Genomic DNA, 27545 nt, shown 5'->3' with positions numbered 1-27545 from the left:
TAGTTTCCTATGGCAAACAATAAGCTTTCACCTCATTTTTCAGGGACCTTTTCAAAAATAAAAGGCAGCACTAACTGGTTGCCATGGGCAACTACTCTACTATTGCTTTGCATCAGTTTTGATATACTTTCCCCTATATCTATACAAGAGATTTTTTTTTTTAGAAAAGCTCCGACCCCCTTACAAAACAAAATCGAATCAGCACAGAATGTTGGATCTTAAAAGTGTAGCTAAACATTTGACAAACTTCTGACACGTCATAGTGACATGTCAAAAGTTTGGATTGGTGGGGGTCCGAGCACCGAGACCCCCACCAATCGCTAGAACGAAGCAGCTGAAGTGCTCGTGTGATCGCTCAGCCGCTTCATGTCTGTTCCGCTGTTTCCGGAAATAAATGTATCTGTGTACGGACTCAATAGAAAGTCTGAGCCCCTACTCTGATACATCCGCTTTCCGGAAAAAGCCGAATAGACACAAAGCGGCTGAGCGCTCACGTGCACTTCAGCTGCTTCGTTCTAGCGATTAGTGGGGGTCTCAGTGCTCGGACCCCCACCGATCCAAACTTCTGACATGTCACTAGGACATGTCAGAAGTTTGTGAAATGTTTAGCTACATTTAGTCCACAATGTTAAAGGTAAACATTCATTTTAAGTATCAGTTTTACAAAAAATAAATTGAATTAAATCTTCAAAAAAAGTTTTTGACCTTTTGTAGATGGTGGCATGACTAGACCTCATGAGCGTTTTGGGGTAAGGCTGGGGCTACATGGCAACTTTTTGAACCATGACAAATTTTAACTATCGAACAACAGCTTCAGTCTACAAGAGGGACTGAATTGCATGCAACCCCTAGACTGCAGTTGTGGTTCAATAGTTAAAATGTAAAAGTTGCGATACAAAGTCTCCATATTTGATTACAGTAACTACTTCAAAATTAGATACATTTCATCATCTTTACAAGGCAGAATTAAATTATTTAGATAGAAGACACCATAATGTTTTTGCTCTAAGTCAGATTAATGTTTAAAAAAAAAAATAATTATATTCATAGATATTTTACAATACAAGATCATATATGGAAAATTTCTTTACATAACGATTTAACAATAAAAGCACTAGAAGGATTCTGGGACCTACCTGGCTATGTAAACAACCACACAGAAGTGGTTCATCATTAAGGAAACCATGTAGTGGAATTGAGTACAGACATGAGATTCTCTATTAAACTTGTACGAATAAGGCGGACTGGACAAGGGGGGGTGTTATAAGGATTGCCTTCATTTGTGTGTAAAAAAAAAAAAAAAAAAAAAAAAAAGATTGCCGTAATCTTTTGGGACAATAGTTTATATTCGAGGCTGGTTTAAAACAGATTCCGAAATTCTTAAGACAAAAAAAGGGACTTAACATGTGATGGAACACTGTATTTCAGTGCATTTTTAATTTGTGCAAGCCTTGGAATATACGAAACCCCCCCTAGAGGAGGATTCTACAACAAAACATTATTGCTTTGGTTCTCTCTCAGACACACAATAGTACGCCACAATCACAATAGTAAGGACTGGAATTATGCGAAAAATAAGGAAATCTAAAAAAGGTCTCCTTAGCTTAAGTGCTGAAAATGAGATTTGTAAGTGCTCCTCACAAAGTATGTTTGAAGGTCACACTCCGTGATTTTCTTTTTGTTTTTTCGTTAAAACAATTGAAATTTACACAGTAAAAATAATTAAAATGAGCTACAAAAAAAAATGTCAGCTAGCAGGTTGCACAGAAATACAACGTTCTGCTGATCTACCTGGCAAAAAAAAATCCAAAATAAAAACAGTAATAAATAACTGCCCGTGAAGCCCACTTTAAAAAAAAAATAAGACAAGAAAATGGCATAGACAAAAACCGTAAAATGTTCTCAGCCTTGAAACCATGGTGCCACACGGCTATATACATCAAGGGCCTGTTAAATAACATGGCAACAGCTGGCCTGACTAGCGGTACATAGTAGTCCCTCCTTAGGATTTCGTTGGATATTCACAGATATTGTTTTTTCGCAAAGAGGTAGCTGTAAAACATTGTTCTTAAAGTTCTTGCTCTTCAGAAGTCCCAGTTCATTAGCAGTGTCTGACATTTGGTCAGAGAATAATTTCATACTGCCGGTAGGTGTTTTACAGGCAGCGCCACTGGAGCTAATGCACATCTTCCAGCTGGACTTCTCCTGCACTTTGACACTTGAAAAGGACAGATTATTTTGAGGGTCAATGATATACTTGGCTCCGTTATGGAGTTGGGAGCCCAAACACAAACCCATGAGTTTCAGACTTTCTACAAGTTCTCCTGCGGTTCTTGAGGACTGTTGCACAGAGTTTCCAGAACCAGCACAGTTACGGCTATTACCAGATGAATTGTTGGTGTTACCGCCAGAAGTATTGGATGGACTTCCACCTCCTTTGTTATCACTTGGACTAGTTTTGTCCATACCTGTACCTCCATTGCTTGGTTTACTTTGTCCTCCCCCATCACCTTGATTTCCTGGTGGACCTTCACTGCTGTCTCTTCTGTGCCAAGAATAGGTAAACCCACTATCTTTATCCAGCCTTCTCCTGCTTTCAGAGTCATCATCACTTGTTTCTGAGCTGCTGCAGCTAGATCCCCGACCTTGGCTTTTCCTTCTGTGGTATCTTTTATGCACAGTGCCGGGAGAAGCTATATTCATTTTTAATCTGCTTAGCTTTGGGGGAAGATTTTCATCCATATCAAACTCATCATCAGACTCTCCTTCTTCAAAGATCTGGTTGAGCACTGGGGCACTCTTCCTAGATGTTAGGCGATTTGTAACAGAGGGCTTGCGGCGTAAAACAACTTGTGTGGAAAGTGGAATAAGCTTCTTATCCTCTTCATCTTCCTCCTCATCTTCCTCAACTCTGAAAAGACATTTCCTCCCACTTGTCGACGGATTCAGAGCCACAGACGGTATTCCTGAACCTGCTGGGCCTGAAAAATCTGGCACATCCTCCTTTTTCAGTGGTTCCACAAGGCCTTTATTTCTATGGCCATTCAGCAAGCTTTCTGCGCTGCGGGCTGGTGTTGGTGGAACAGCCACATGAGCTATTGGAGAGGCAGTCAGATCATCCTCCAAGTCTTGTGGAACATCAATCTTTGTGGGCCATGATTGCCTAAGAAACAAAATTATAGAGTTATTGCAAAGCAGACACCCCACTACATTAAGAAACACAATGAGGATACAAATACAAAAACTATGTATTTCTTCAAGCGTAACTGCACTTTCAAACAAGTTAGGTAGCAAGAATTTACACAATTTATTGAAAGCACAAATATCACTGAAGGAGTTAGAGTAAATGCACTTTCAATATGTCATAGAAGCCAGAAGTTTGGTTCGATGGGGTCAAGCGTTTAAATGGAGGTGCAGAAGCGCTCAGCTAAGCTCCCGGCATCTTCAGATAGGATTGGCGCTCCCTGTTAGGCTGAAGACGGCTCACATAGAACGTCTACGGGAGCAGTTTTCCGGCTGACAAGGAGCGCCAATCACAGCCGAAGTTACAGGGAGCTCAGCTGAGCGCTTCTCCACCTCCATTTATGCGCTTGACCCCATCGAACCAAACTTCTGGCTTCTATGACATATCAAAAGTTTGAAAGTGCAGTTACTCTAACTCCTTCAGTGATATTTGTGCTTTCAATAAATTGTGTAAATTCTTGCTACCGAACTTGTGATTGGATTTCCCATTTTTTTCTAAATTCTATTTATAGCAAAAAAATGAAATAAAAAACCCTTCTATTTGTAAAATGGTATAAGGCAGCATTACACATATGGAATCTCAGCAAAGCAAATGCATGGTCTACCATTTCTTTCTGCTGTTAGACAAGTGTGTTCCATTTGTGGAAGATGTAGATTTGATTTTACTTTATTACAGTTCTCATTTAATGGCCACAATGTGAACAATCCCAGGAGCCTGGCCAGTCTCTGCCCCTTGATATGCCACTTCCAGCTGCTACGATACAAATAAGCACCAGAGAACTGGCAGATAGTCACGAATTAGCATTTTGCGGATTCAGTGTATACACAGAATAGAAATATAACGAACTATAGATTAAGCAGTAAAACGCTCTCTCCTGGTATCGTTCTCATGCAGCCGTTTGTTAGAACAAAGGTTCGTCAAAATTCATAGCGCAGAGGAATAAAACAAATGTTGCCCATGACAATCTCCCGTTCAATTGCAAACTAAAAGCAGAAATTCACTGGTTGCTATAAGCATATTTTTTCAGTAGGGAGAATGTGATAAGGAGCGGCCAGAAAACTATTTTGCCACTCAGAAAACCAATAGCGTGAGACATGTTAAAATCTAACCGGTGGATCCCAGCTTCCACTGATGCAAGACAGAGTATCATTGACCGGCCTCTGTGGACATACAACTGCCAAAACGGGACGTGACCAAAACCGTACGATCCGTCAAGGAAAATCTATTGCCACCTTAAGTTAATGTGTTGCAGGAGTACAAATAAACAGATCACTAAATATATTAAATTAAAAGATTCAGTAGCCAACGGTTGCAGAGTTTGCGTTAGACCTCATTCACACCTATCTATTTGGTCAGTATTTTGCATCCGCTTTATAAAGTAAAAAAAAAAAAAAAAAAAAAGAAGTGGATTATTAACACACAAAAAAAATAGAGGAAACATTTACTCTTCTCTTTTTTGTATCCCCTCCAGATTTTGTCTTAAATAAACAAATCCAAAATACATGTGTGAATAAGGCCTTAATGGGATAGAAATGCAAAGATACCTAAATTGGGCTTTGATGTTACTGGGACTGGCAGACCGGGTTTGAATCTCCTTTTGTTGCTTCTCTCGCAAAATCCTTTCAGCCAGCAAAAAGTATGTGGCCGTAATGTGGTTGTATTTATTGGTTTCCAAGGCACTGAGGAACAAAAAAAAAAAAAAAAAAAACAGAAATGAAACCACTTGCCATGTAAGACCAATACATATTGACGAAACACAGCAATATCCGTACAGACCTACGTAATATGGCAACATCTCTGAATTTCGTGAACGTAGCAAAAAAAAACAAAAAACAACCAAACAATCCCTTACAGAAAGTAACCACAGTAACCACTTACTCAACAATGGCATCCCGATCCGCTATGTCCCCGAGAACCATCCTCTGTATAATGCTGTTGTGTTCCTCCTCAGAGAGGTTTTTGTAGGACACTAGAGGAATGTTATATTTTGTCGCAGGTGATGGATCAACCCCTTGGAGCCAAGGATGGTTTTCAATTTCCTCTAGAGATGCTCTTCTCTTAGGATCCCTCTGGAGCATACGTGTGATCAAGCTGGGAATAGAAGCGACAAAGCATAAGAACGGTAAAGTGAACTCCTAGGAAACAAAATGTACACATCTGAGATGTTATACTGACGTTCTGTGTCGGGATGCATGAGGCACATTTATTGTGTAAATTCAGAACATTAGGGACGTCTCAAATATAGTTTGAGGAGACCACCACTATGACTTATCCCACCTCTCCCATACTTCAACTTCTTAAAAAGGCTCTGTCAGCTCTCGCAAGTCAATACCCTAGGTCAGACCACGAATTCTCACGATTCCCTTTGATTGGAGTTTTTAAATCACAGGGCCCCCGGGGGCTGATCTCGGCTGTCTACACGGCCCTTATACATGCTAAATTGGCCAATGTCAAATTACCGGTAAAAGATAAATGGGAGAGCCTGATACCAGATCTGACAGGGGAGGAATGGGAGGATGTACTTTCATCTCCTGTGTCTGTGTCACCGGCGGCAAATAACAAAATGATTCAATTAGCTATAGTTCATCAGAGTTACCTCACGCCGGTGAGACTGCATAGAATGGGCAGATATCCTAGCACTGAATGCCACAGGTGCCGTTTTCCCAGATCTGATTTCTGGCATATGATCTGGGATTGTCCAGTGGTGGCCTCCTTTTGGGGGGAGGTGTTGAAAGTGGTTGAGGAAGTGGTGAAGCAGCCGATCCCCTTTTCACCCAAGATTTGTCTATTTGGGGTGCTGCCTGAAGATCAATGGCCATTTCACATGTGTATTTTATTGCAAGAAGTATTGTTCATGGCAAGGAAAACCATCGCACTTCGGTGGATGGATCAGAGACCTCCTAGGGTGACGAAATGGAAATCGCTGATCAATTCCATTATTCCATATGAGCGAGTATTATACAAGAAAAGAGGGTGTATTGGTAAATTTTATAAAATATGGCAAATTTGGTGTGATTCATCGTGTACCCTGTATACTCCGCATAGATTTACAGACCTGAGGGACCAGTTGCTGCAACCTTGAGGACGACGGATGTTGCATGATTGGTTACTTATAGGATTTATATATTTTGTATGGAATAACTCAAATTGGCCTGGGAAAGTATTTTGGCCGCTGGGATGTTATTATGTTATTATTGAGGGTTAACTATGTGATCTATTAGGTTATGACATGTTAAATACCACCATAGCCACTATGCATCTGTGTTCAAAATTTGTATGAATACATAAATGTGTTTATTTTCTGATATGTACTATGGACATTTGTATTGTACAATTCTTTCAATAAAACGAGTTTAAAAAAAAAAAAAAAAAGGCTCTGTCACCACATTATAAGTGCCCTGTCTCCTACATAAGGAGATCGGCGCTGTAATGTAGGTGACAGTAATGCTTTTTATTTAAAAACGATCTATTTTCACAACGTTAGGAGCGATTTTAGTTTATGCTAATGAGCTTTCTTAATGCCCAAGTGGGCGTACTTTTACTTTCGACCAAGTGGGCGTTGTACAGGGGAGTGCATGACGCTGACAATCGGCATCATGCACTCCTCTCCATTCATTTACACTGCACTAGCGATATAGATATATCACTATGTGCAGCCTCATACACAAACCCTAACATTACTACAGTGTCCTGATAATGAATACACATGACCATCCAGCCTGGACGTCATGTGTACTCAGAATCCTGACACTTCTGAATCTTTTCTGTGAGATTCCAGCAACGGATACGAAATCTCGCGAGATTACGAGGTAAACGAGATTTCGTATCCGTTGCTGTAAATCTCACAGAAAAGAGTCAGAAGTGTCAGGATTCTGAGTACACATGACGTCCAGGCTGGATGGTCATGTGTATTCATTATCAGGACACTAGTAATGTTAGGGCTTGTGTATGTAGCTGCACATAGTGATATATCTATATCGCTAGTGCAGTGTAAATGAATGGAGAGGAGTGCATGATGCCGATTGGTCAGCGTCATGCACTCCCCTGTACAACGCCCACTTGGTCGAAAGTAAAAGTACGCCCACTTGGGCATTAAGAAAGCTCATTAGCATAAACCAAAATCACTCCTAACGTTGTGAAAAAAGATCGTTTTTTTTCAATAAAAAGCATTATTGTCACCTACATTACAGCGCCGATCTCCTTATATAGGAGACAGGGCACTTATAATGTGGTGACAGAGCCTCTTTAAGCTTGTTTAAAAGCTTCGGGCAACAGTTTAAAGTGGTTTCCCCCCATAATGTTCAATCCATACGATAGGTCATAAAGGATTCATAATGGGACTTCGTTCACTGGCACTCCCTTGGGTTCGGAGATTAGGCCAATGTTAGTTCCAATCACTGGGGAGAACAGGTTTCTCCAATAAAATGATCGAGAAACCACTGAGTGACGTCTTCGCTGTACATAAAATCTCGGTCACAGAAAAAAAAATAAAAAATGGGACAAAACTCACCTAAAATAGCCCTTTAAATAAAATAGGTAAATCAGCACGTGTGTAAAATCAGTGTCTGATCACGGAGGCCAAAATGTACCACTCAGAAGTGGTTAAAGGGGTTATCCAGGTTTTTAAAATGGATGGCCTATCCTTAGGATAGACTATCAATATTAGATCGGAGGGAGTCCAACACTCAAGTGAATGGAAGTGGTGCAATACCTTGCACAGCCGTTACAAATGTAATGGAGCGTGCAAGTACGAACTAAAACCATGTACACAATGAAGAGGCTGCGGCTCTTGTACTAGAGTTGCGGCCCCTCCAAACATCTGATCAGCGGGGGTGCGGAGATATGGACCCCCACACATCTAATATTGATGGTCTATCCAAAAACAGGCCATCAATTTAAAAAACCCAGATAACCCCGTTAAACTATTTAGTGCGATTGTGGAGTTCCCATGACATTTAGCGCACACAACTGATTACACTTGGGTATGAGTGCCAATAGTTTCACATAAGCAAAAGAACTAGGTAGCCAAATGTGCCTAACTATTTTGGGTTGAGGTCTATGACAGTTCTTATTACTTCTAAAAATAGTTCCTATATTGGTATAACTGGCTCCTAAAATCAAACAATAATGTCCAGCGATGGCCGTGCACAGAAGGGTCTTCAATTCTCCATGAATAACTTACCTCATGAGGCACGGTCCCAGTGTTTGTAGAATTACAATCATTTAAAATTTTCTTGTGTGTTCAAAGTTTATTTTAGATATAATACTTATTCAGCATATGTACCGGAAGTGTCATATAATTAAGTTTAGCCAAAGCACAACACGATTAGACACAGACACCTCAGAAGATCGCATGGGTGGAGGTCCTTGAGCCTGGACGCTATATTTTTGATAAATCTGGTACACTAACAAGAAAACACACGAGTGACACAATAACATAGGAAAGGCCCAAACTTACTCTTTACACCCTTTGGACACATGCTTGGGTACAGTATATTTACAGTCCATGATCATCGTCAGCGTTTCACTGTCATTGGCTTCTTGGAATGGAGGAGTCCCACACACCAGCATGAACAGGATGACACCCAGACTCCAAATATCTGAAATGACAACACAGTCACGATAATATATTGGCCTCTATATCACGCCATGTCCTAAAGGCTCTAGTATTATGAAAAATGTAAGAGGACCCGTAGAAGAATACAGGACACACAACTGTGAAGTCATGTTTTAATGGTGTTTAAAGCAAGTTTTTACTGAACACCTTAAAGGAAACCGCCAATTATTAACAGAAACTGGTCTGAAGACTGGCGTGGAGGTTCTATGGCAGCGGTTCGATTCCACTAACTTCCTATTATAGGCTAGAAAATGGCAGGTGGACAAGTACAGGCTCAATGCAGGAGGGAACAGAACAATTTTCAGATGCACCTATTCAAATGGGTATAAAATACACATTGCTTTGTCCATTGTCTTATGAGGAGGATGCAGCTAAAAGGCCTCGCCAGAGCTTGCTACATACTCAGAAATGTACCCCTATAGAGATAGTATTAATAGCGCCATTTATTGAGGCTGCATGTGAAGCACGGGTACTTGCATCCATGTGGGGGTCTCTAGTCACTTTTTGCAATGCTTCTATAGTAGAATATAGTCCATCAGGCATGTGAAGGAAAAACACCAGTGCCCTTGAAAATTAAATAAGGCAAATGGAGGTACAGGATATTATGGAGTAGGTGTTTGGAATCTGTACATCTAGAATTTCTACGTAGGAGCCCAAAATATTGGCTTTGTACTCGGGACCTCTTCAATATGAATCTCAAATAGGGCCATGTGAATGCGAGACTTTAAAGGGTACCCGCATTCGCAGCAAATTTGTGGCAGATTTTTCAGCAACAAACCCACTGGAAAATCCTCATGTGTTACATTGAAAAGGGTGAAATCCGCTGTAAACAGCTGCAACGGGATTGGTTCAAATCTCATCCACACGGCTGGTGCTATAATCCACTGCCAATATTCCACACCCGAAATCCACAGTATTTCAGCACCGTGTAGACCCATCTATTATAGTCCTAGAAACTAGGAAGGAATCAGTGCTAAGAGATGTAAATGTTTCCTACAAATTGTCAATAGGAAAATGGACCAGGCTGCCAATCCTGAACCTGGGGCTTAGAACAATGATCGATAGAACATGACAAGAGTAAAAACAAACAGATCTGTATATTTTAAAGGGAACGTTGCTGTCGCAACCGCCATTCAAAGGGGAAGTTAAACTTTCTTATAAACACATCTCATAACAGAGCTCAGCCCGTGCTTTCATTTAGTAACAAACAGTATGTTGAAATGTATTTACGCACACACCCATAAAGCAGCCGGCGTGGATGTGATACACACTTTGAACCAGGAACGTCGTTTCGTTTGAATTCTTGAAGAAGCGGAGGCTAAATCGTATCCAGGCGACAACATGGGGCCCTCGAGCCGTGTCGGACACATGGTATTTTCTGTAAACCTCGCGGTACATACTACTCTTCACTACAATACTCTCATCTGCTTAGACTCGTTCACGCTACATTACAAGTCTGACTCTAATTTGCTTAAATGTTTATGGTATTTCCAAGAATTTTTTTTGTGTATGTGTCTGAAAGAAGCAACATGTTCTTGATTTATAGTGAACCGCAGGATTCAGCCATAACACCGAGAACAGCAGCGCAGAATGCACAATGAGAAGATTTCAGAACAATGTCGCCCGGAGCATCAATGCAAAATATACCACGTAGATTATTAATAATAATAAGACATACAGAAGTTCTCCCTGCAAATACATTCACACAAGCAATAGGAACAGAAAAATGCAACTAGCCAGCAAATCGTGGCCGAAACAAAAATAAATCCAAAAAGGGGTAAACATCAGGTAAGAAGAGGATGTGAGCCGATTATAAAACTCATCCAATAAACCGGTTACAATTTGTAGAATTCATTATTATGTGCTCAGAGTTCCCGGTTACAGATCGACTACATATCGCTTCCATCTACCTTCTGTATATATCCATCAGCGTTGCCCATTATCCTCTATGAAGAACATGGGGTTTAATAGGTTTGTACAGGACATCAGTTATTCTGGTTATTAGATAAATGTAAAACTTTTACAAATGTTTCAATGTTAGTATGAACTTAAAAAAAAAATTGGTTTAAAAAAAAATAAAAAGGGCTAGTGAAATTCTGATAATCCTGTATCCTTGGCACTGCGGAGATGCTGCAGTATAGATGTCATAAAATTATATATTATACATATAAACACGATATATATTATATATATATATATATATATATATATATATATATATATATATATACACACACGTGTATATGTACAAATCCCCAAAAACACAATTGAATCACCCTACACCTGTACACTCCAGTGTGTGCTCGCCACCGTCCCAGGTCATGTGGAGGATCTCAATGATATCCTTCAGAAGTCATCGAAAACCTGCCAAGTGCCATATCATCACAAATTCCTGTTAATCAGGCACAAGACTATTTTTGACACTTGCGGGATTATCAGGATTCACAGATCATAAAGTTACTGAATACAAAGTGTACATTTATAAACAAACAGACGTGCTGCAGCAGATAGTGTAACGTACCAGCTTGCCATTAGATGTATTAGAAAATGACTTATTCCGGTTTGTGCCTTAAGGTCTCTAAAGCTCCATCGGGGGTTACAAGGCACGCGTACGATCTCCATGGAGTGTGCAGCATGCAGGAAGCTTCTATTGATTAGAATTGGATTCCATGACAGTATGCGCGGCTGCGTCAAACCGAGGGCAATGGCCTGATTTAAGCCAGGCCTTCCGAATATTAGGCTGATGCACTTGAAGGTTACAGGGTCTCTGAAGAAACACTAGGTATATGGGTAGCCGTTTTGACTAGTGCAAAGTCTCGGGGGGGGGGGGGGCGGAGCATAAAACAGGGATTTAAAAAACACCAAAGAGAATCCCTGTGTCATGCACCGCCCCCTCAGACCCTTCACTGAGAATTACACAGAGCAGAATTTTTGCTCGAAGTGTTTCTTTACAGTTAAAACCTGATATTATATCTGTACAAGAAAATTACCCAGTGGAATTGAATTCATAGCTTTCTAAAACCTATACCGGAAATCATGTGACCTTCCAAGGTTCCCATGATTCCTTCTGCTCTGTGACCCCGTAGATATGGCAAGCTCCCGATTATCACTTCCACTTTCAGGACTTCGATCCTTTGCAGTGTCTATAGATGAATAATGCGGTCTATATTTTACTCATGTAGAGTTTATCATAGGATTAAATGCTCATTACACTACAGATCAGCAAACTCATGACATTCTGGAAGAGTGGAAAGATGCCTTCAGCAGAAAGACTGTTCTAAACTTAAAATGGGTTTCCACTGGAAAAAAAAATAAAAAAATAATAATAGCCATTTTCTTCCAATGTTATTATCTGCTATTTGGATGATTCGCTGTCTCCTAGGATCCCAGGCACTAAAATTAGATCATAAGCTTGAATGGGCAGGAAAACTGCCTGAAAACATCTATACACAGTACAGCATTGCAAAAAATGGATGTTCCATAGACAAACAGCCTCCCAACTTCAAGTCACCTATTAACCTCTTCTCATACCTATACGTCATAGGAGGGGAGGAGGGAGTATGAATCAGGCTCATGTGCGGAGCTTCCTCTATACCGAGTGGGTGTCACATAAATATTACAGATGACACCGCGCTCTAATGGCCAGGATCGGAGATCACGCTGATCCTAGCGGTCCGACCATTGAACTAGTCCGGACGTCCCCTCTGTCATCCCATCGACCCACAATGATACGATCGCGGGGTGCCGATGCACTGTCGTGGCAAGTGGGGGCCTACTTAAAGCCCTAGGTTTACCATATTAGTCTACCTATTTAACCCTGACAGAGACAGGGCTCAATAGGAAATTGTTTAAAGTACAAGGTCTTGTCCACACGTAATGGAATTGCTGCAGAAAATTATTGCAGCATTTCTGTTGAAACTAGTAGACATTCTGCTGCAGGAAAAAACGCGCCGTTGACTGCGTTTTTACTGCAGAAAATGGTGCAGATTTTTCAGTCTATTTTAGTCCAATTCAGTCCATTTTCCGCAGCTGGAATGGACATGCTGCGGAATAAAAAATACATACCGCAGGCGAATTTCTGGTCGGAAATTTCACGCAGCGAATGGATGAGATTTCTTAAATCTCACCCACTTTGCTGCTACTGTATTGTGTGGTATTCAGCAATTTCGTTATGTGTAGACAAGCCCCGCAATATATGAGTAATGCTGAGCGAGTTGAATAAATATTCTAACAAAATACAAAAAGCAGAATGAGGAGGTTTGCAGCCTGCGATAGTATACAACAATGTTCTCATTCACTGACAGGAAACAAATACCTTGAGAATAGTGTGGAATTGAAAACACAAAGGGTGAAATTAAATTGATGTACATTGTAGTGAAATGCGCATCCCTCTTAATAAATTTGGCGCATCTCGGGGAGTCCTAAAGACAGAAAATTCTATGGACAGGCACAGATTTGCGCAATTTTGTGTCGTTATAATTAATTAATTGGAAACTTCCTGACTGTCCCCTCCGGGTTAACCTCGCCTGCTGGCTAGCTAGTGAAAGTGGGGTAAGCTTTTAATGAATTCCCCCAAAAGGGCCTCATATATCAAAAATGGCTAACAGTACGGCCTCCTTCACACAGATCATTTCTGGCATTTTATGCTGCATGGGAAAAATGCATGTTAAAACGTAAGCGTTTTGTAAAACGTAAAAGTGTTTTTTATTTAGAGCTAATTTGTACATGCCGTTCTCCTGCCGTTTTTGAAGTCCTATAGAGATGCCTATGGGTAAAACGCCTAAAAAACAAACAAACAATCATACGCTGAGCATGCCGTTTGTACAACAAAAAAAAACAAAACAGTAACCACAAAATTGCCTCAAATGCACAAAACACAAAAATACAGTTTATATAGTGCTTTTGATATTTTACTATAGACCTTAACCACTTCCTGACCAGAAGCTTCCCCCACCCCCCCCCCCCTTCCTGACCAGGTTAATTTTCATGTTTTAGCCATGTGCCAATTTAAAAGCAAATTGTTGTTTTATTACTCTTCCAACCTACATGTATTTGGTTTTGTTTTTTTCAGAACACATTGGGCTTACATATTGTGTAAAAAAAATAAAAATAGATATTTTACTTTTTTTAATTAAAAAAAAAAAAAAAATTATATTTGGAAGGAAAAGTGGGAAAAAAAAATAAAGTGAATGTGTCATTTTAGGTGATGTTTTTTTGACATCTGGTGCATGCAGCTGGGTAACATCACCTGAATACATATTTGAAGTCGGCAGAAGTTGCCAGTGATAGCAAATATGTGCGCATTTCTTACACGCTGGGCGCAAGGCAGAGCTTACAATGAATGGTGCACAAACTGGCTTTTGGAGAGCAATTTTCCAAAGCTGGTTTGCTGACACCATACGACCATTACAGATGTTGTGAAAAGGCAAAACACCATTAAAGGGGTTGTCCAGTACTAAAAAAATTGACCAACATCTGATTAGTCGGGGTCCAACTCCCGGCCACCCCTGCCGATCAGCTGTTTTGAAGGTGTCGAAGGGCTTGTATGAGTGCTGCTTCCTTTATTTCCATTACTGCGCTCACTGTGAATCACGGACACACTTGTAGCGGTGGTTCACAGTATTACAGCCCTCTCCCATGCGAGTGTATACTGGGAACTGCCACTAAAAAGGGGTCCACGATTCACAGTATGAGCAGTAAAGAAAATAAAGGCGAAGCAGCGTTCGTACGAGCGCCGCAGCCCCTTCAAAACAGCTGATCAGCGGGACTGCCGGGAGTCGAGCCCCCACTGATCAGATATCCGCGGGGTAAAATGTCTGCAGCATTTGTAAAATCTCATCTACTTGTCTTGTACAGTAATCCACTGCAGTGAATCCACCACATGTAAACTCACCCCAAGGCTGGGATTACGTGGGGACTTTGGCCGTGACACAGCCAAAGATCGCTATGTCCCATAGCCTATACAACAAGTAATGAAAGTCAACGTGGTCGTGTTTCTACCTGCAAGTAACTGCGACACGACAGGTTGGATTTCTTGAAAAGGTCATGTCGCGAGAATTTGCACGTTGCGACAACCATATTGACTTTTATTACTTACAATGTAGGCTACCCGACATAGCTATCTTTGGCCAGGCAAACTGTGTCGCGGCCAAAGTCACCATGTAGCAGATAGACAGACAAAGATAAAGATATTTTCTCAATAAATATATTTATCGTGGAAAAAAAAAAAATATATAAAGTTTTTTTGTTTGTTTTTTTACATTACTTAGGGTGTATTCACACAGTGTGGTTTTGGAAAGTTTTTTCTTGCTCAATAACTGCAGTGAAAATGCATGAGTTTGTAAAGTATTGTTTTTAAAATCAAAGTGGCAAAACTGCACAGTGTGATTACACTTTACTCTTCGCCCTCTCTGGCAGCCTGCCAGAGAGGGCAAGGATACAACCGGAAGTTTGTTATTTTCTAACAAGCTTTTCTGTGATCGCTGTCACATGACCAGAGACCACACGAGTGGTCTCTGGATCAAGCTCCGTGATACAGCTGTCTCTAGACAGCTTTATCACGAAGTTCCTTACTGTCGGTGCCAAAGCGCACAGCGATCACATGACTAGTAGACTACGGTATGGATTCCGTCAAAACGACGGAACCTTTGCACAACGGAGACAAACGGAAACCATTTGCACCGGATCAGTCACCATTGAAATCAATGGTGATGGATACCTATGGTTTCCATTTGTGTCAGACAGGGCTCTGTTCCAACGGAAAGCTAAGACAGAACGGAGCCCTGACGCAGATGTGAACGCAATCTTAAAATTAAAAATTTGGACAAAAACCCAGTTAGTCGTTCACTAGCTGAAAGTTGCCTTTTTTTTCCGCCAGAAACAGCGTTACTCTTGTCCATTGATGGTTTCTAGTATTGCATCTGAGCCTCATTAACTTGATTCACTGATGACTAGAGCAGATTCAATGCCGGACACCTTCTGTAGTGCACATGTACATGGCGATAGAATGAAGATGAGCGAGTCAATACAACAGAAAATGACTGCATGTTACTTGGCTGTACAGGAGTAGTTGCCAAAACGATGTCCCACACAGACTTTGCTTCCTGCTCTGCACATAATATCAGTAATACTAATATCTCTGCTCCATTTCAGGTAATTCTCTCCGGTTTCTGATCCAAATGCAGGAGGAATTACCTGTAAAAGCAGAGCTCTCAGTATCACCGTTATTATGTAGGGGACAAGCAGGGGGAGGGCAGAGAAGGAAAGTCTGTGAGATGCAGCTTCAGCCAATAGCTGCAGAGAAATAGTGACAAAAAAGGGTGCGTTGCTTTTACGACTACTCCTATATAGCCCAGTAACAATCCGTTATTTTACTATTTCCAGTGGTGTTGAGTACCTATAGCGTGCAGACCACCTTGGAAACTTGTATTTTTAGGACTAGTGCGAAATAATTAAATGGACACTAACTTTTTAAACAACTTATGCTAATCTCATAGTATAACTGAAAATAAAAAATATATATATATTATATATATATATATATATATATATATATAGTTAGTAATTTACTTGGGTTGAAATGGGGTTATTTTATCCATGCAAATTCTGTGTGTGAAGTTACTTCCACTAGGTGTCTCCCTTTCTGTAACCCCTGTTATAAAGCAAAATCCATCTCTAGTTACAGAGCATAGGAGACTACTGCAAAAGGGGGGGGGGGGGTGTCTATTTACAGACGGTCCTTAAAAGTCTATGGAGGAGGGTACATGAGTAGAGTGAGAAGCAGAAACGCTGCCAATAGAAATCTATGGAGAGGGAGCAGGAAGAGATAGACAAACACAGAAAGACGTGCTGCAGTGTCTGGTGAGATTTATCACACCCCAGTGCTGGATTCACAGCTACACTGCAGAACAATCTCCTCCATGCTGCTGCAGTTTGTGTAGAATGTGGGACACGGACATGCGCGCGCACACGGTCGCACGCGCCCGCGCACGGTCGCACACACACACATCGAAAAGTTAGGGGTAAGTTTTAATAGCCCATGTATGTTACAAGACCCTAGCAGCTCCATTTTCCTTATAAAAATTTGTCCGGAGTCTCACTGTAAGGCAGGATTCACACGACAGGGTCCCGCCCGAGTGTCGACCGGTAAAAATCAGCCATTTTGCCCGGCCGGTTTGCATAAAGTTTTGCAACCGTTCCGGGCCGGGCAGATCTGGACAGTGACATCAGCGGTAACTCCTGAAGGGGAATCCCCATGTGTTCGGGGATTCCGCTTCAGGAGTTTCCCCTGATGTCACTGCCCAGATATGGACAGAGACATCAAGCGCTCTATCCAGGAGCGGAATCCCCGAAAACACGGGGATTCCGCTCCTTCAAGGAGCTAAAGTGGGGCTAGCACATAGCAGAGCGGGGAGATACCTCCCTGCTCTGCTATAGTGGCGTCGCTACAGTAGTAGCAGCAGCTGCTAGCGGCGCCATGGAAGGTGTCGCCGGGCCAGGGCACTTTTAAAACAAGCAGGGGAAGGGAGCCAGCGCAGTGCTCCCTTCCACCTGCTGTACACCCCGGCCCTGCCACACAGTGTACAGCCATCGTCCGAATGGCATCAACTCCTCCTCCTCACATGCACTCTGCGCTGTGAGGAGGAGGAGATAGAGCGCAAGCGAAGGAAAACCCGGCCATCACTCGGGACACATTCCGGTGATGGCCGTGTATTACCCGGCCCCATAGACTTCTATGGGAGCCGGGCACCCGGCCGAAAATAGAGCATGTCCTATTTTTTGACGGCCGGTTTTCCCTGCCGTCAAAAAAATCGGTTGTGTGAATAGCCCCATTAGGGGTCTAGTATTCCTAATGCAGCCGGGTGCCGGCCGATTTATGAACGGCCGGCACCCGGCCGGGAAACACTGTCGTGTGATGGCCGTTAAAAACGGTAGTCACACGGACCTATGTAATTCAATGGGGCCGAACACATGGATGTTTCAACGGACCGTGGGAAGGGTCCATTAAAAAAATAGAACCGGTCCTATTATCTTCCGTTTTCACAGATCCCTCCATAGGTTCAAGTCTATGGGGATCCGTGAAAACGGGACCCGCACAGGGGCACCTCGGATGTGAAAAAAAAAACGTCTTTTTCACGTTTGAGTTTCCCCACGCACGTGTGAATCTAGCCTAAAGGGTTCAGTCGTTAAAAAAAATGGCTCTAATTCACTAGATAAATGTAAGAAAACCTTCTAAATATTATAATTTAGGTTCTGCAGTATTTGTGTCATCTATAAAACAGCAGAGGTGCATGTAAACCACCAAGCAGGCCGTAAGGCTGACCTCACAGGGCTTGTGGTAATCTGATACAATAACATTACCACATTATCCCCAATTCCCCGTTCTGTGCGTCATACAAATCAATAGGCCTTTACATGCATCGTTGCATTATGAATCAAGGAAATGCCACAAAATTTCAACAGTAATTGATATTCAATATCGGCTGAAATATCAATTTGTTAAAACCACTCTCTGCCGGAAGACACATGGACCCCTAGATGGAGGGAGATTTAGACCATAAACGCTTTCTCTGCAAGAAAAAAAAACTCCAGTAAGTTAGGTAAAACTGTTAAGCCACTTTCACGCATTTGTTGCAGAACACGCACTGCAAATCCACAACAATGTACAACACAATGTATTTGAATGGGTTTTGTAGCGGTCAGACAACAAACTCACATAGAACAGTCAAAAAAATTAGAAGTCAGCAAAAAAAAAAAAACACTAGTCACAGAGGCTACCTGGCTCTGGGATTTGTCCACTCCTTGATAAATGTTTACACTAAACACCAACAGCATCTATTGTAATCATTGAGATTAATTTCTATTAATACAGGTAAACTTTATACAGTTAGGCCCCATGCACACGACCGTATTTTCATCTATCCGTAAACACGGACCTGTAGTCATCTGCAACGTATCCGCATATACGGTACGGTATCCGCAAATCCGGTCCATAGTGCATCCGTATATACGGATCCGCAAAAAAGTAGAAAACCACAAATGATGTGCAACAGCTGCAAACACCTAGCAACGCTTCCGTAATTACAGACGCGCCCATAGACTTCTATGGGGCGTTTGTGCCGTAATTACGGACAAGCATAGTACATGTTCTATATTTTACTGGTCATTTCTACGGAACGTACACCCATCTGTAAAAATACGGAAAGGTGTCCGTAGCCCATAGGAATGAATGGGTCTGTAATTACGGATGAAAAATACGGTCGTGTGCATGGGGCCGTAAATTAGTTCCCAAAATTAAACCGCAGTACTACAGAAAAAGCAAACTGCGAACCATCAATACAGTTACCACCACATCTTAAAATGAATACTTCGGGACACAAAGAATTACTGCAAGGAAATGAGCACCGATTGACAATACATCATGTCGATCGGAGATAGTTTATTTCATTCAAACGGAGCAATGATTAGAACGTACGGGGAAAAACGATCTAGAATACAATCGTTCGTCCCCATACATTTGTATCTTGTCGGCAGCACATCCACACAGGGATATGTGCCATCAACAGGCGATCATATCTCTGGCCACATAAAAAAAATAAAAAAATAAGGTTAACAAAATGAGCCTTTGCTCATTTGTGGGCTGATCACTGCCCTGTTTCGCACGATCATTGGCCGGTATAAAGGAGCCTATATCGGTGTTCCCATTGTGTTATGAGGCGGGTCTAACTAATTTAGTGCGAGTTGAATTACTACAAGTCCCAGCATCACCTCTACTCCTCACGTACACATGCCGTTACTAAGGGCATGCCCAACGAGGGTCTCTGCTGTTCTATAGCAGACAAAGGGGGCTCGCTTAATACCTGTAGAGCCAGAGCGCCAGTCCCTTGTGGTCACGTGTTTGATGACGAGCCAACATGAGCGGTTTGGAAGCCCTTGTCCGTGCGTCATCAATATTGAAGAACCTCCAGGGCTTCCAGTTTTGTACTACTTGATTCAGGATAGAATTTAATATTAAAAAGTGTAGCTAAACGTTCAACAAACTTCTGACATGTCATAGTGACGTGTCAGAAGTTTGGATTGGTGGGGGTCCGAGCACGGAGACCCCCACTAATCTCTAGAACGAAGCAGCTGAATACACCGGCTTTCCGGAAAAAGCCGAACAGAAACGAAGCAGCTGAGCACTCACACGAGCGCTATATCTGCTTTGTTCTAGCGATTGGTGGGGGTCAAAGTGCCCGGACCCCCACCAAGCCAAACTTCTTACATGTCACTATGACATGTCAGAAGTTTGTCAAACGTTTAGCTACACTTTAAAGTATATTAGTAAGGGACTTTTTTTCAGATCATATGAAGGCTTAGCAACTTTTGGTCCCCGTATAACCCCTTTAAGCAGCTATGGTGCCATTGCTTTTTCACAGGGTCACAAATGCACAGCCCCCGATCTCCCTCTCCTCTGCTATTTCTGAGATGCCCCTCATGTTTTACACTAATGTATAAGTAGTCCCTGATCTATGGAAGCCTATGAGTGAAAAGATAGAAAATCAGGCGAGACATTTGAACCATATACTCGGGACGTCTCAAAATTGAATTTTTACCTTGAGTTCTGCTTGAACTTGTATAATAAAATACAAAACTATTATGTAACGTGTAAACAAAATGATCACGTGCAATCGTAAAGCTGGATGCCCCCTTTAAATATTTACACACAAAAAGGTTAATGGAGACCAATACTTGCCCCTCATTTATGAAGCAGCTTCTGACCAGACTGGGTTAATGAACTAAAAAAAAATAAAAATAAAAATGTATGCCAGCCTGTACAGCAGGACAGAAAGCCACAGGGCACAGAGCAATTTGTGTGCACAGCGTGCTGTACATCATTTCCATTAAGAAGGGAATACATAGCACATTTCCAATGACGGCCCATCACATATAAATGATCCAGAAGCAAAAGCACATGAACAGCTGCAAACGGAACAGTGTTTGCCCAGCTCATCCCTGGCAAAACAAGGGGACAGAAAGACCCAGTGTGCACATGGACAAATACTGTGTTATAGACCTGCTCAACGCGTCCAGTACTCAGCTCCATAGACAATATCCCAGAGGTCTACAAGGCAAGAAATAGGAGTTACATATAAAAAGGGAAAAACAACAACTTGCACAACATCATGAATGCTTTATATCACTAGCAGTTGGCGACTCTTTGGTCCACATGCATTCATTTAGGCATTTTTTAATGTTGTATTAATTATTTTGGCAGCATGCGTTTGCTTTTTTTTTTTATGACAAATTGAGGAGGTGTGGTGATTATGGCTGCAATTTCTGTCCACACAGCATGGGAGCTTTTTGCTATATATTTTTTTTCTAATATCTAAAAATAAATTTAAAAAACTGCCCATTATAACACCCCCTTGAGTAGATGAAATGTGAATTCTTTTTGTCACAGGCACATATATAAGAACTAGAAAATACACCATCACCTTACAAATGTGCCAACAAATGAAGAAAGTCTGTGGATACGCGTGGGCCTTTGTTTTCAAGAGATCTACTGTTCAGAAGTGTGTTCCAAACTAAGAACGAGGCATGGAAAACATATGTCCAATATGATCACCAGACGGTACCCAAAAATGTACAAATTTGCAAAATACCAGCAACATTGCGTTATTTCCCTGGTAACACACTCATGCACATTGGATTCATGAATCCTAATTAGTAGGCCCATTTCCTGAAAAGAGTCCTGCCGTTTAGGTCATGTTGGTATAGACAGGCGATCTGCTCCAGGGTCGATATGATGAGTTGAAGCAAACCTCAGTGATAAAATATCATATGAATCTGAATATCTATTTTGAGCAAACCTTTAAAGAAGACCTGAAAGCCCACCTGGTAAGTCTGTTTTTAGTAAATACTTGTATTCCCCATAAAAATGAAAAAAATGAAAAAAAGAGCATCTATTGTGATTTCAATACCAAAACGATACTTTGCCAACAGTAATAAAAAAATAAATAATTTCTTCCATTTTCTGATGTGAGGCGCGAGGTGTAATGAATTTTGAATGTGCCTCATATTAATAGCAATTAACCTCATCATGTTTCTTAGTCATAATGGGTTAATGTGTAAGGTACATGATGGGGTAAATTACTATTAAGGTGAGGCACATGGAGGTTAAATTCATCACACCTCGTGCCTCTCATTAATAAGTGAAAGAAAGCAGTTTTTATTTAAACTTTTTAAGCGTACATATCATAAATGATGCAAAAAAATTGTTATGCAGGTTATTACGGCCGCGCCAATACCGAATGTGTATATTTTATGTATTGAGACTTATTTAAAAGTTTATTGTAAAAAATGTGTATGTGTATTTATTTTTATTTAACATCACTATGTTTTTACTTTATTTTTAAGCTTTAATGTACTTGTATATATCTATATTACAGTACATTAGCCTGTGCACTGATAGCACACAGGCAGTTGTTACGTCATACCTAAGTATGCCCCAACAACAGGAAATATTGTCAGACAGCCCTGGGGCCATTCAACGGACCCTGGGCTGTCTGCCCATATATGGTATGTCCCTCAAGCAAGTCACAGGGACTTCCTGTGACGCGATCCAAGGTGCATCCCCCTTCTCATTTTCCCCTTGAATGCTGCGGTCAGTTTTGAACGCATCATTCAGGGGAACAGCGGCGGAGATCAGGGGTTTCTCTCATCTCTGCCGTTGGAGCGGCTGCGGCAGTGTAATACAACCATTGCCCCGCCCCGGACAACAAGTGCGCGCGCAGTCAGCATGAGGTGATGCGGTCGGCGCTGCACTGAAGACAACATGGGGGTGTTTTGCAGTGCGTCCGCCATTTTCTGTCTTCAGTGCCAGCTCTCATTAGTGCAGCGCTGCTCGCATCACATCACACTGACCGCGCGTGCACACTGGTCAGGACTCAGGAGCGGGACAATGGCTGTATTACACAGCCACAGCCCCGTTCTAACAACATTCATGTATTACTGTACTATACTTAGCTGTGCATCGAAATACATGAAATAACGGTATCGAACCGTTTGAGGGTGCACGGTATCGAAATCTCTATGCATCCCTAGTCAGTAGGGTATGTCCCTACACGGTCTGACTTTGTCAGCAGTGACCAGACAATGCCAGTCTGTAGGGACATGCCCCCAACAACAAAGGAAATCTAAACACCCAGTTGTCAATTTATTTAAAGATGCTCCAGAATTGTTATTTTATGGGGAATAGAAAGTATTTACTAAAACCGATATATCAGGAGAGCCGACGGAAAAAGGTTGGGGGTATTGCAAAGGGTAGATTTTGTTTATAAAACTAGACAATACCCTTACTATAGATTTTTGGCAGGTTCAGGCTTTTTTTGCTGACCAGCCTAGTCAATAATTTGGAGTGAAATTCTATTATTAGAAAGCTACATTTATAGTTCCTTTATATTCCTGAAGTGCTGAAAATAAATACAGACAAGAACAAACTGCGATTGCGAAAAGAAAAAAAAAAAAAAAAAGAATATTGAACGATGTTTTTCTGAAGACTTAAAACAAAGTTCAAGTGGGGAAACTAAAGAGAAGCAGTAAGGGGGGAGTTCACAGAAATATATATTTTTTTTTTTTACACGTTTTGACGCGGAAACTGCGTCTGAAAACGCACCAAAAAACGACCGAAAATGCCTCCCATTGAGGTCAATGGGAGGCGGAGGCTTTTTTTCCCCGCAAGCAGAAAAAACGGCTCGTGGGAAAAAGAAGCGACATGTCCCATCTTCGGGCGTTTACATCTGTGACCTCCCATTGACATCAATGGGAGGCAGAGAAAGCGTATTTCGCGGCGTTTTTTTGCCCATCGGTGCTCAATAGCCGCAGGCGAAAAGTGGCTCGCAGGCAGAGCAAAATCTGCCTCAAAATTCCAAACTGAATTTTGAGGCAGATTTTCTGCCTGCAAAAAACTCAGCGTGAACCCAGCCTAACAAGGGAGGGTGGATCTAGATAAAGTGGGGGTAGGCAGTGGACAGAGAGTGGCTGTTTCAGGTCATGCAGCGGGACATTAATTTCCGTACATCACGTGGATCAGATCATATAATTTGTGGAGTCTTCGAAACGGACGTTCCCATCAGAGTCATAAGTAATCTACAGAACTTCCCCTGCAGGTATAAATAGCTACATGGCTTTTAAATTAAACCTATTTTAAAAAAAATAAAAAATAAATGAACAAAAAGATTTATCTAAAATTAATGAATTGGTATAGATGGAAGGCTTTAGAACTAGGGCTTTTTCAATGATAGATTCTATATTTAGAATGGGAACATTAGAGCCTAAGTCTTCACATCTGCTCTCAGAATGTAGAAAATGGCATTCAGATAAAGACAGAGAGGAAAGGCAAGGGAATTATAAAAATAAAAAAAAGTTACCCAGTCTAGTTAAAGGGGAGAGAGACCAATTTTGGTCTACAAACCGGGATTCCAGAGCATTCCTGAAAGTAAATAAAAGTTTCCAACTCCTTTAACCCCTTAATGACCAGCCTATTTTAATCCATTTTTTACGTTTTTCCATCGTCGCATTCCAAGAGCTATAACCTTTTTATTTTTGCGTCGACATAGCTGTATAAGGTCTTGTTTTTTGCAGGACAAGTTGTATTTTTTAATAGCACCATTTTGGGGGACATATTTATTGATTAACTTTTATTAACTTTTATTTTGGGGGGAAATAGAAAAAAATCTGAAATTTCGCCACTCTTTTTGGCGTCTTAAATCTACGCCGTTTACCGTGTGATATAAATAACACAATAACTTTATTCAGCGGGTTGTTACGATTACAACGATACCAAATTTGTATAGTTTTTGTATGTTTTACTACTTTTACACAGTAAAAACGCTTTTTTTTCAAAATTATTTGTTTTTGTGTCTCCATATTTGAAGAGCCGTAACGTTTTTATTTTTTCGCCGATGCGGTTGTATGAGGGCTTTTTTTTTTTTCGGGAAGACTTGTAGTTTTTATTGGTACCATTTTGGAGTAGATGCGACTTTTTGATCACTTTTTATCACATTTTTTTAAAGTCAGGATTCACAGAAAACAGCAATTTTTCTATAGTTTGTTAATTTTTTTACGCCGTTCACCGTGCGGGTTAAAGAATGTAATAGATTTATAGTCGGGGTCGTTACGGACGCGGCGATACCAAATATGTGTAACTTTTTAATTTTATTTTGTATTCTTAATAGTAAAGCATTTTGTAAGGGGAAAAGCTGGGTTTTTCATTTTATTTTTTTATTAACTTTATTAAACTTTTTTTTCACTAGTCCCACTAGGGGACTATAATATGCTTTTGTATTGCAGTGTATTACTGCCTATCCGTTTAACACGGACAGGCATCTGCTAGGTCATGCCTCCGGCATGATCTAGCAGGCATTCGCTCCAGGCAGACATGGGGGCCTTTATTAGGCCCCCGGCTGCCATTGGAGATACAGACACTCGGCGATCTTATCGCCGGGTGTCGGTGGGATGAGAGGGAGCTCCCTCCCTCTCTCCAAAACCACTCAGATGTGGTGCACGCTATTGTGCACCGCATCTGAGGGGTTAAACGGGTGAGATCGATACTAATAATATCGATCTCACCCGGCAGAGAAGGGACGCCCCCAGCTGCCTCTGGCAGCTAAGAGCAGGAAGATTTGACAGCTCCCTGCTCTGTTTACTTATTCCGATGCCGCGACGTAAAAAGTCTATGGCATCGGAATAAGGCCCGTTAGTGACCGACGTAAAAACACGATGGGCCGGTCACTAACGGGTTAAGTATACATCAACATCATTTAGGTTTCGGTTGTAGTCTACGCTTTCCAGTTTTATCTAAATATCAATAACGGAGACCTACCATAAGAAACGTGTCAAAAGAGCCTTTAAGGTTCATTAAACATTTGAAAACCGGTTTTTAATATCTTCTATGAGAGATATAATCACAGGACATTACAGGCCCAAAGCCTGAAGCTGCACTAAAGAGAAATTCTGATGATACTTTTGTCTAGTGCAAGGTTATCATGACATTGTGATAAATCAACATCAACATTGAATAAAGGCAAATTTGTGTGAACATTTGTGTGGATGGTGATATGAATCCATATGCATGGCCACTTTGCCTCCAGGAAATAGGACAGGGCAGAAGTATTCAGACCCCCACCTATGAGACACTCATGGCATATCTTGCCAAAATGTTATAGAAGTCTATTGAGGGAGGATTTATTTCAGTTCTCCATATTTCCAGGGTCAAGGGCCTGTTCACATCAGCGTTCGCTTTCCGTCTGAGGTTTCCGTCGTGGAACCCCGCAACGGAAAGTCAAACGGAAACCACAGCTTTCGTTTACATCACCATTGATATCAACGGTGACAAACACTGCTACGGCAGGTTTGGTTTCTGTTTGACTTTCCGTTGCGGGGTTCCCTGACTGAACCCCTCAACGGAAAGCAAACGCTGATGTGATGTGAACAGGCCCTAATATTTTACCCCCAAGAGCGGACATCAGATACTTTTGCTTCTGGCAGATTAACGAAAGGATTGGTATGCTGAAACCCAACACGCCCGATTCTTGTTTCCTCCAACATCTGCCATTATGGGACAGTTGGGAGGCCATCATACAGATTAGATTGTCGTGTACAAAGCAGACCATGTGCCGGAGACCATAATAAAGCAGGAAACACTGTTTTTGATTAAAAAAAAATTTCAACAATAGAATAATAAAAATAATTTGGGCTGGATCAAACAGTGAATTATCTTTTGTGACACAAGGCAGCTAAATATGTGTTTAGTCAATAACAGAACTAAAGATTTGAATGAAAGGACTTCAAAATTATCGTTCGGCACAGTTTTGGTACCATTGCTTCGGATGTGTTCACACGTCGCAGTCAAATGGCGGTTCCTGCCGCATAGGAGGCTCATTCTGGTTCCCATCAGGTAAAACATTGCTCAGGTTATTTAGTAGTAAGTAAATTTCTCCCTGCCCATACATTAAATAGTAATGGATTTGGCATAAGTTACGCCTAAGTATCATGAGGACCGGCTTAAAAAAACAAAAAAAAAACAAAAACAAACTTGGAATGAAAAAGTAGCTATCTGCTAATGAAGAACATGCATCAACCGTTGCCATGGCAACCAGTGATGTCACTCCTCGCACTAGAAAGCCATGCAGGGCAGACAGCGACATATTCACGTACTGTACCAGTTCCAGCACTGCACATACCGCCAAAAAAAACAATTAGATTTTGGGGGAGAGCTAATAAGTGAGACAGAAATGAAGAGTAAATACAATGTTTACACCATAAAGCCAACAAAATGTTCATTAGATGTCTTCACACGAGTTTACATTGGCTTGATTGCTGTATTATTAAGAAGCTGGCTGGATAACACGGGAAATGCCTGCGATACCATGGAAGAACGGCGCTTACTGACATCAAGGAGGACAGAACGCAAATCTCTTCCTTGATGTGGAAATGTAGAATGGCTTTATTGCTCAGTTTAAAACACAATTCCAAGGTGCCCATATACCCCCCAAAACTAATAACTAAGGAAGAAAATGGTAGATACCAAGGCTGGCAAGGTGACACTATTGGCTACTATGGCCACTTTCACACGGCAGTATTTGTAAACCAAAATCTAGGAGTGGGTATACAACATGGAAGAGCTGCAAACAAATTACCAAG

The 27545-nt window shown here is 41.3% G+C and overlaps 1 protein-coding gene and 1 long non-coding RNA gene across 2 annotated transcripts in view; both read right to left on the bottom strand.

The window, feature by feature from the left end:
- Nucleotides 1-27545, bottom strand: part of LOC142652910 (uncharacterized) — an 854242-nt gene that overhangs the window by 661476 nt on the left and 165221 nt on the right. The window lies entirely within an intron of this gene.
- SNRK (SNF related kinase) overlaps nucleotides 1289-27545 on the bottom strand; it is a 54945-nt gene continuing 28688 nt past the window's right edge. Inside the window, exons 3-6 of the mRNA XM_075827146.1 lie at nucleotides 8703-8844; nucleotides 5123-5335; nucleotides 4789-4923; nucleotides 1289-3163 (exon numbers count right to left, since the gene is read on the bottom strand). Coding sequence (XP_075683261.1) covers nucleotides 1951-3163; nucleotides 4789-4923; nucleotides 5123-5335; nucleotides 8703-8844 — 1703 coding nt within the window. The 3' untranslated portion in view covers nucleotides 1289-1950. The remainder of the gene's footprint in view (nucleotides 3164-4788; nucleotides 4924-5122; nucleotides 5336-8702; nucleotides 8845-27545) is intronic.

Source organism: Rhinoderma darwinii, chromosome 5, assembly GCF_050947455.1.
Source record: "Rhinoderma darwinii isolate aRhiDar2 chromosome 5, aRhiDar2.hap1, whole genome shotgun sequence".
NCBI classification, from domain to species: domain Eukaryota; kingdom Metazoa; phylum Chordata; class Amphibia; order Anura; family Rhinodermatidae; genus Rhinoderma; species Rhinoderma darwinii.
Note: the sequence above shows the minus strand (reverse complement) of the source record. Positions and strands in the feature narration are given on the sequence as shown.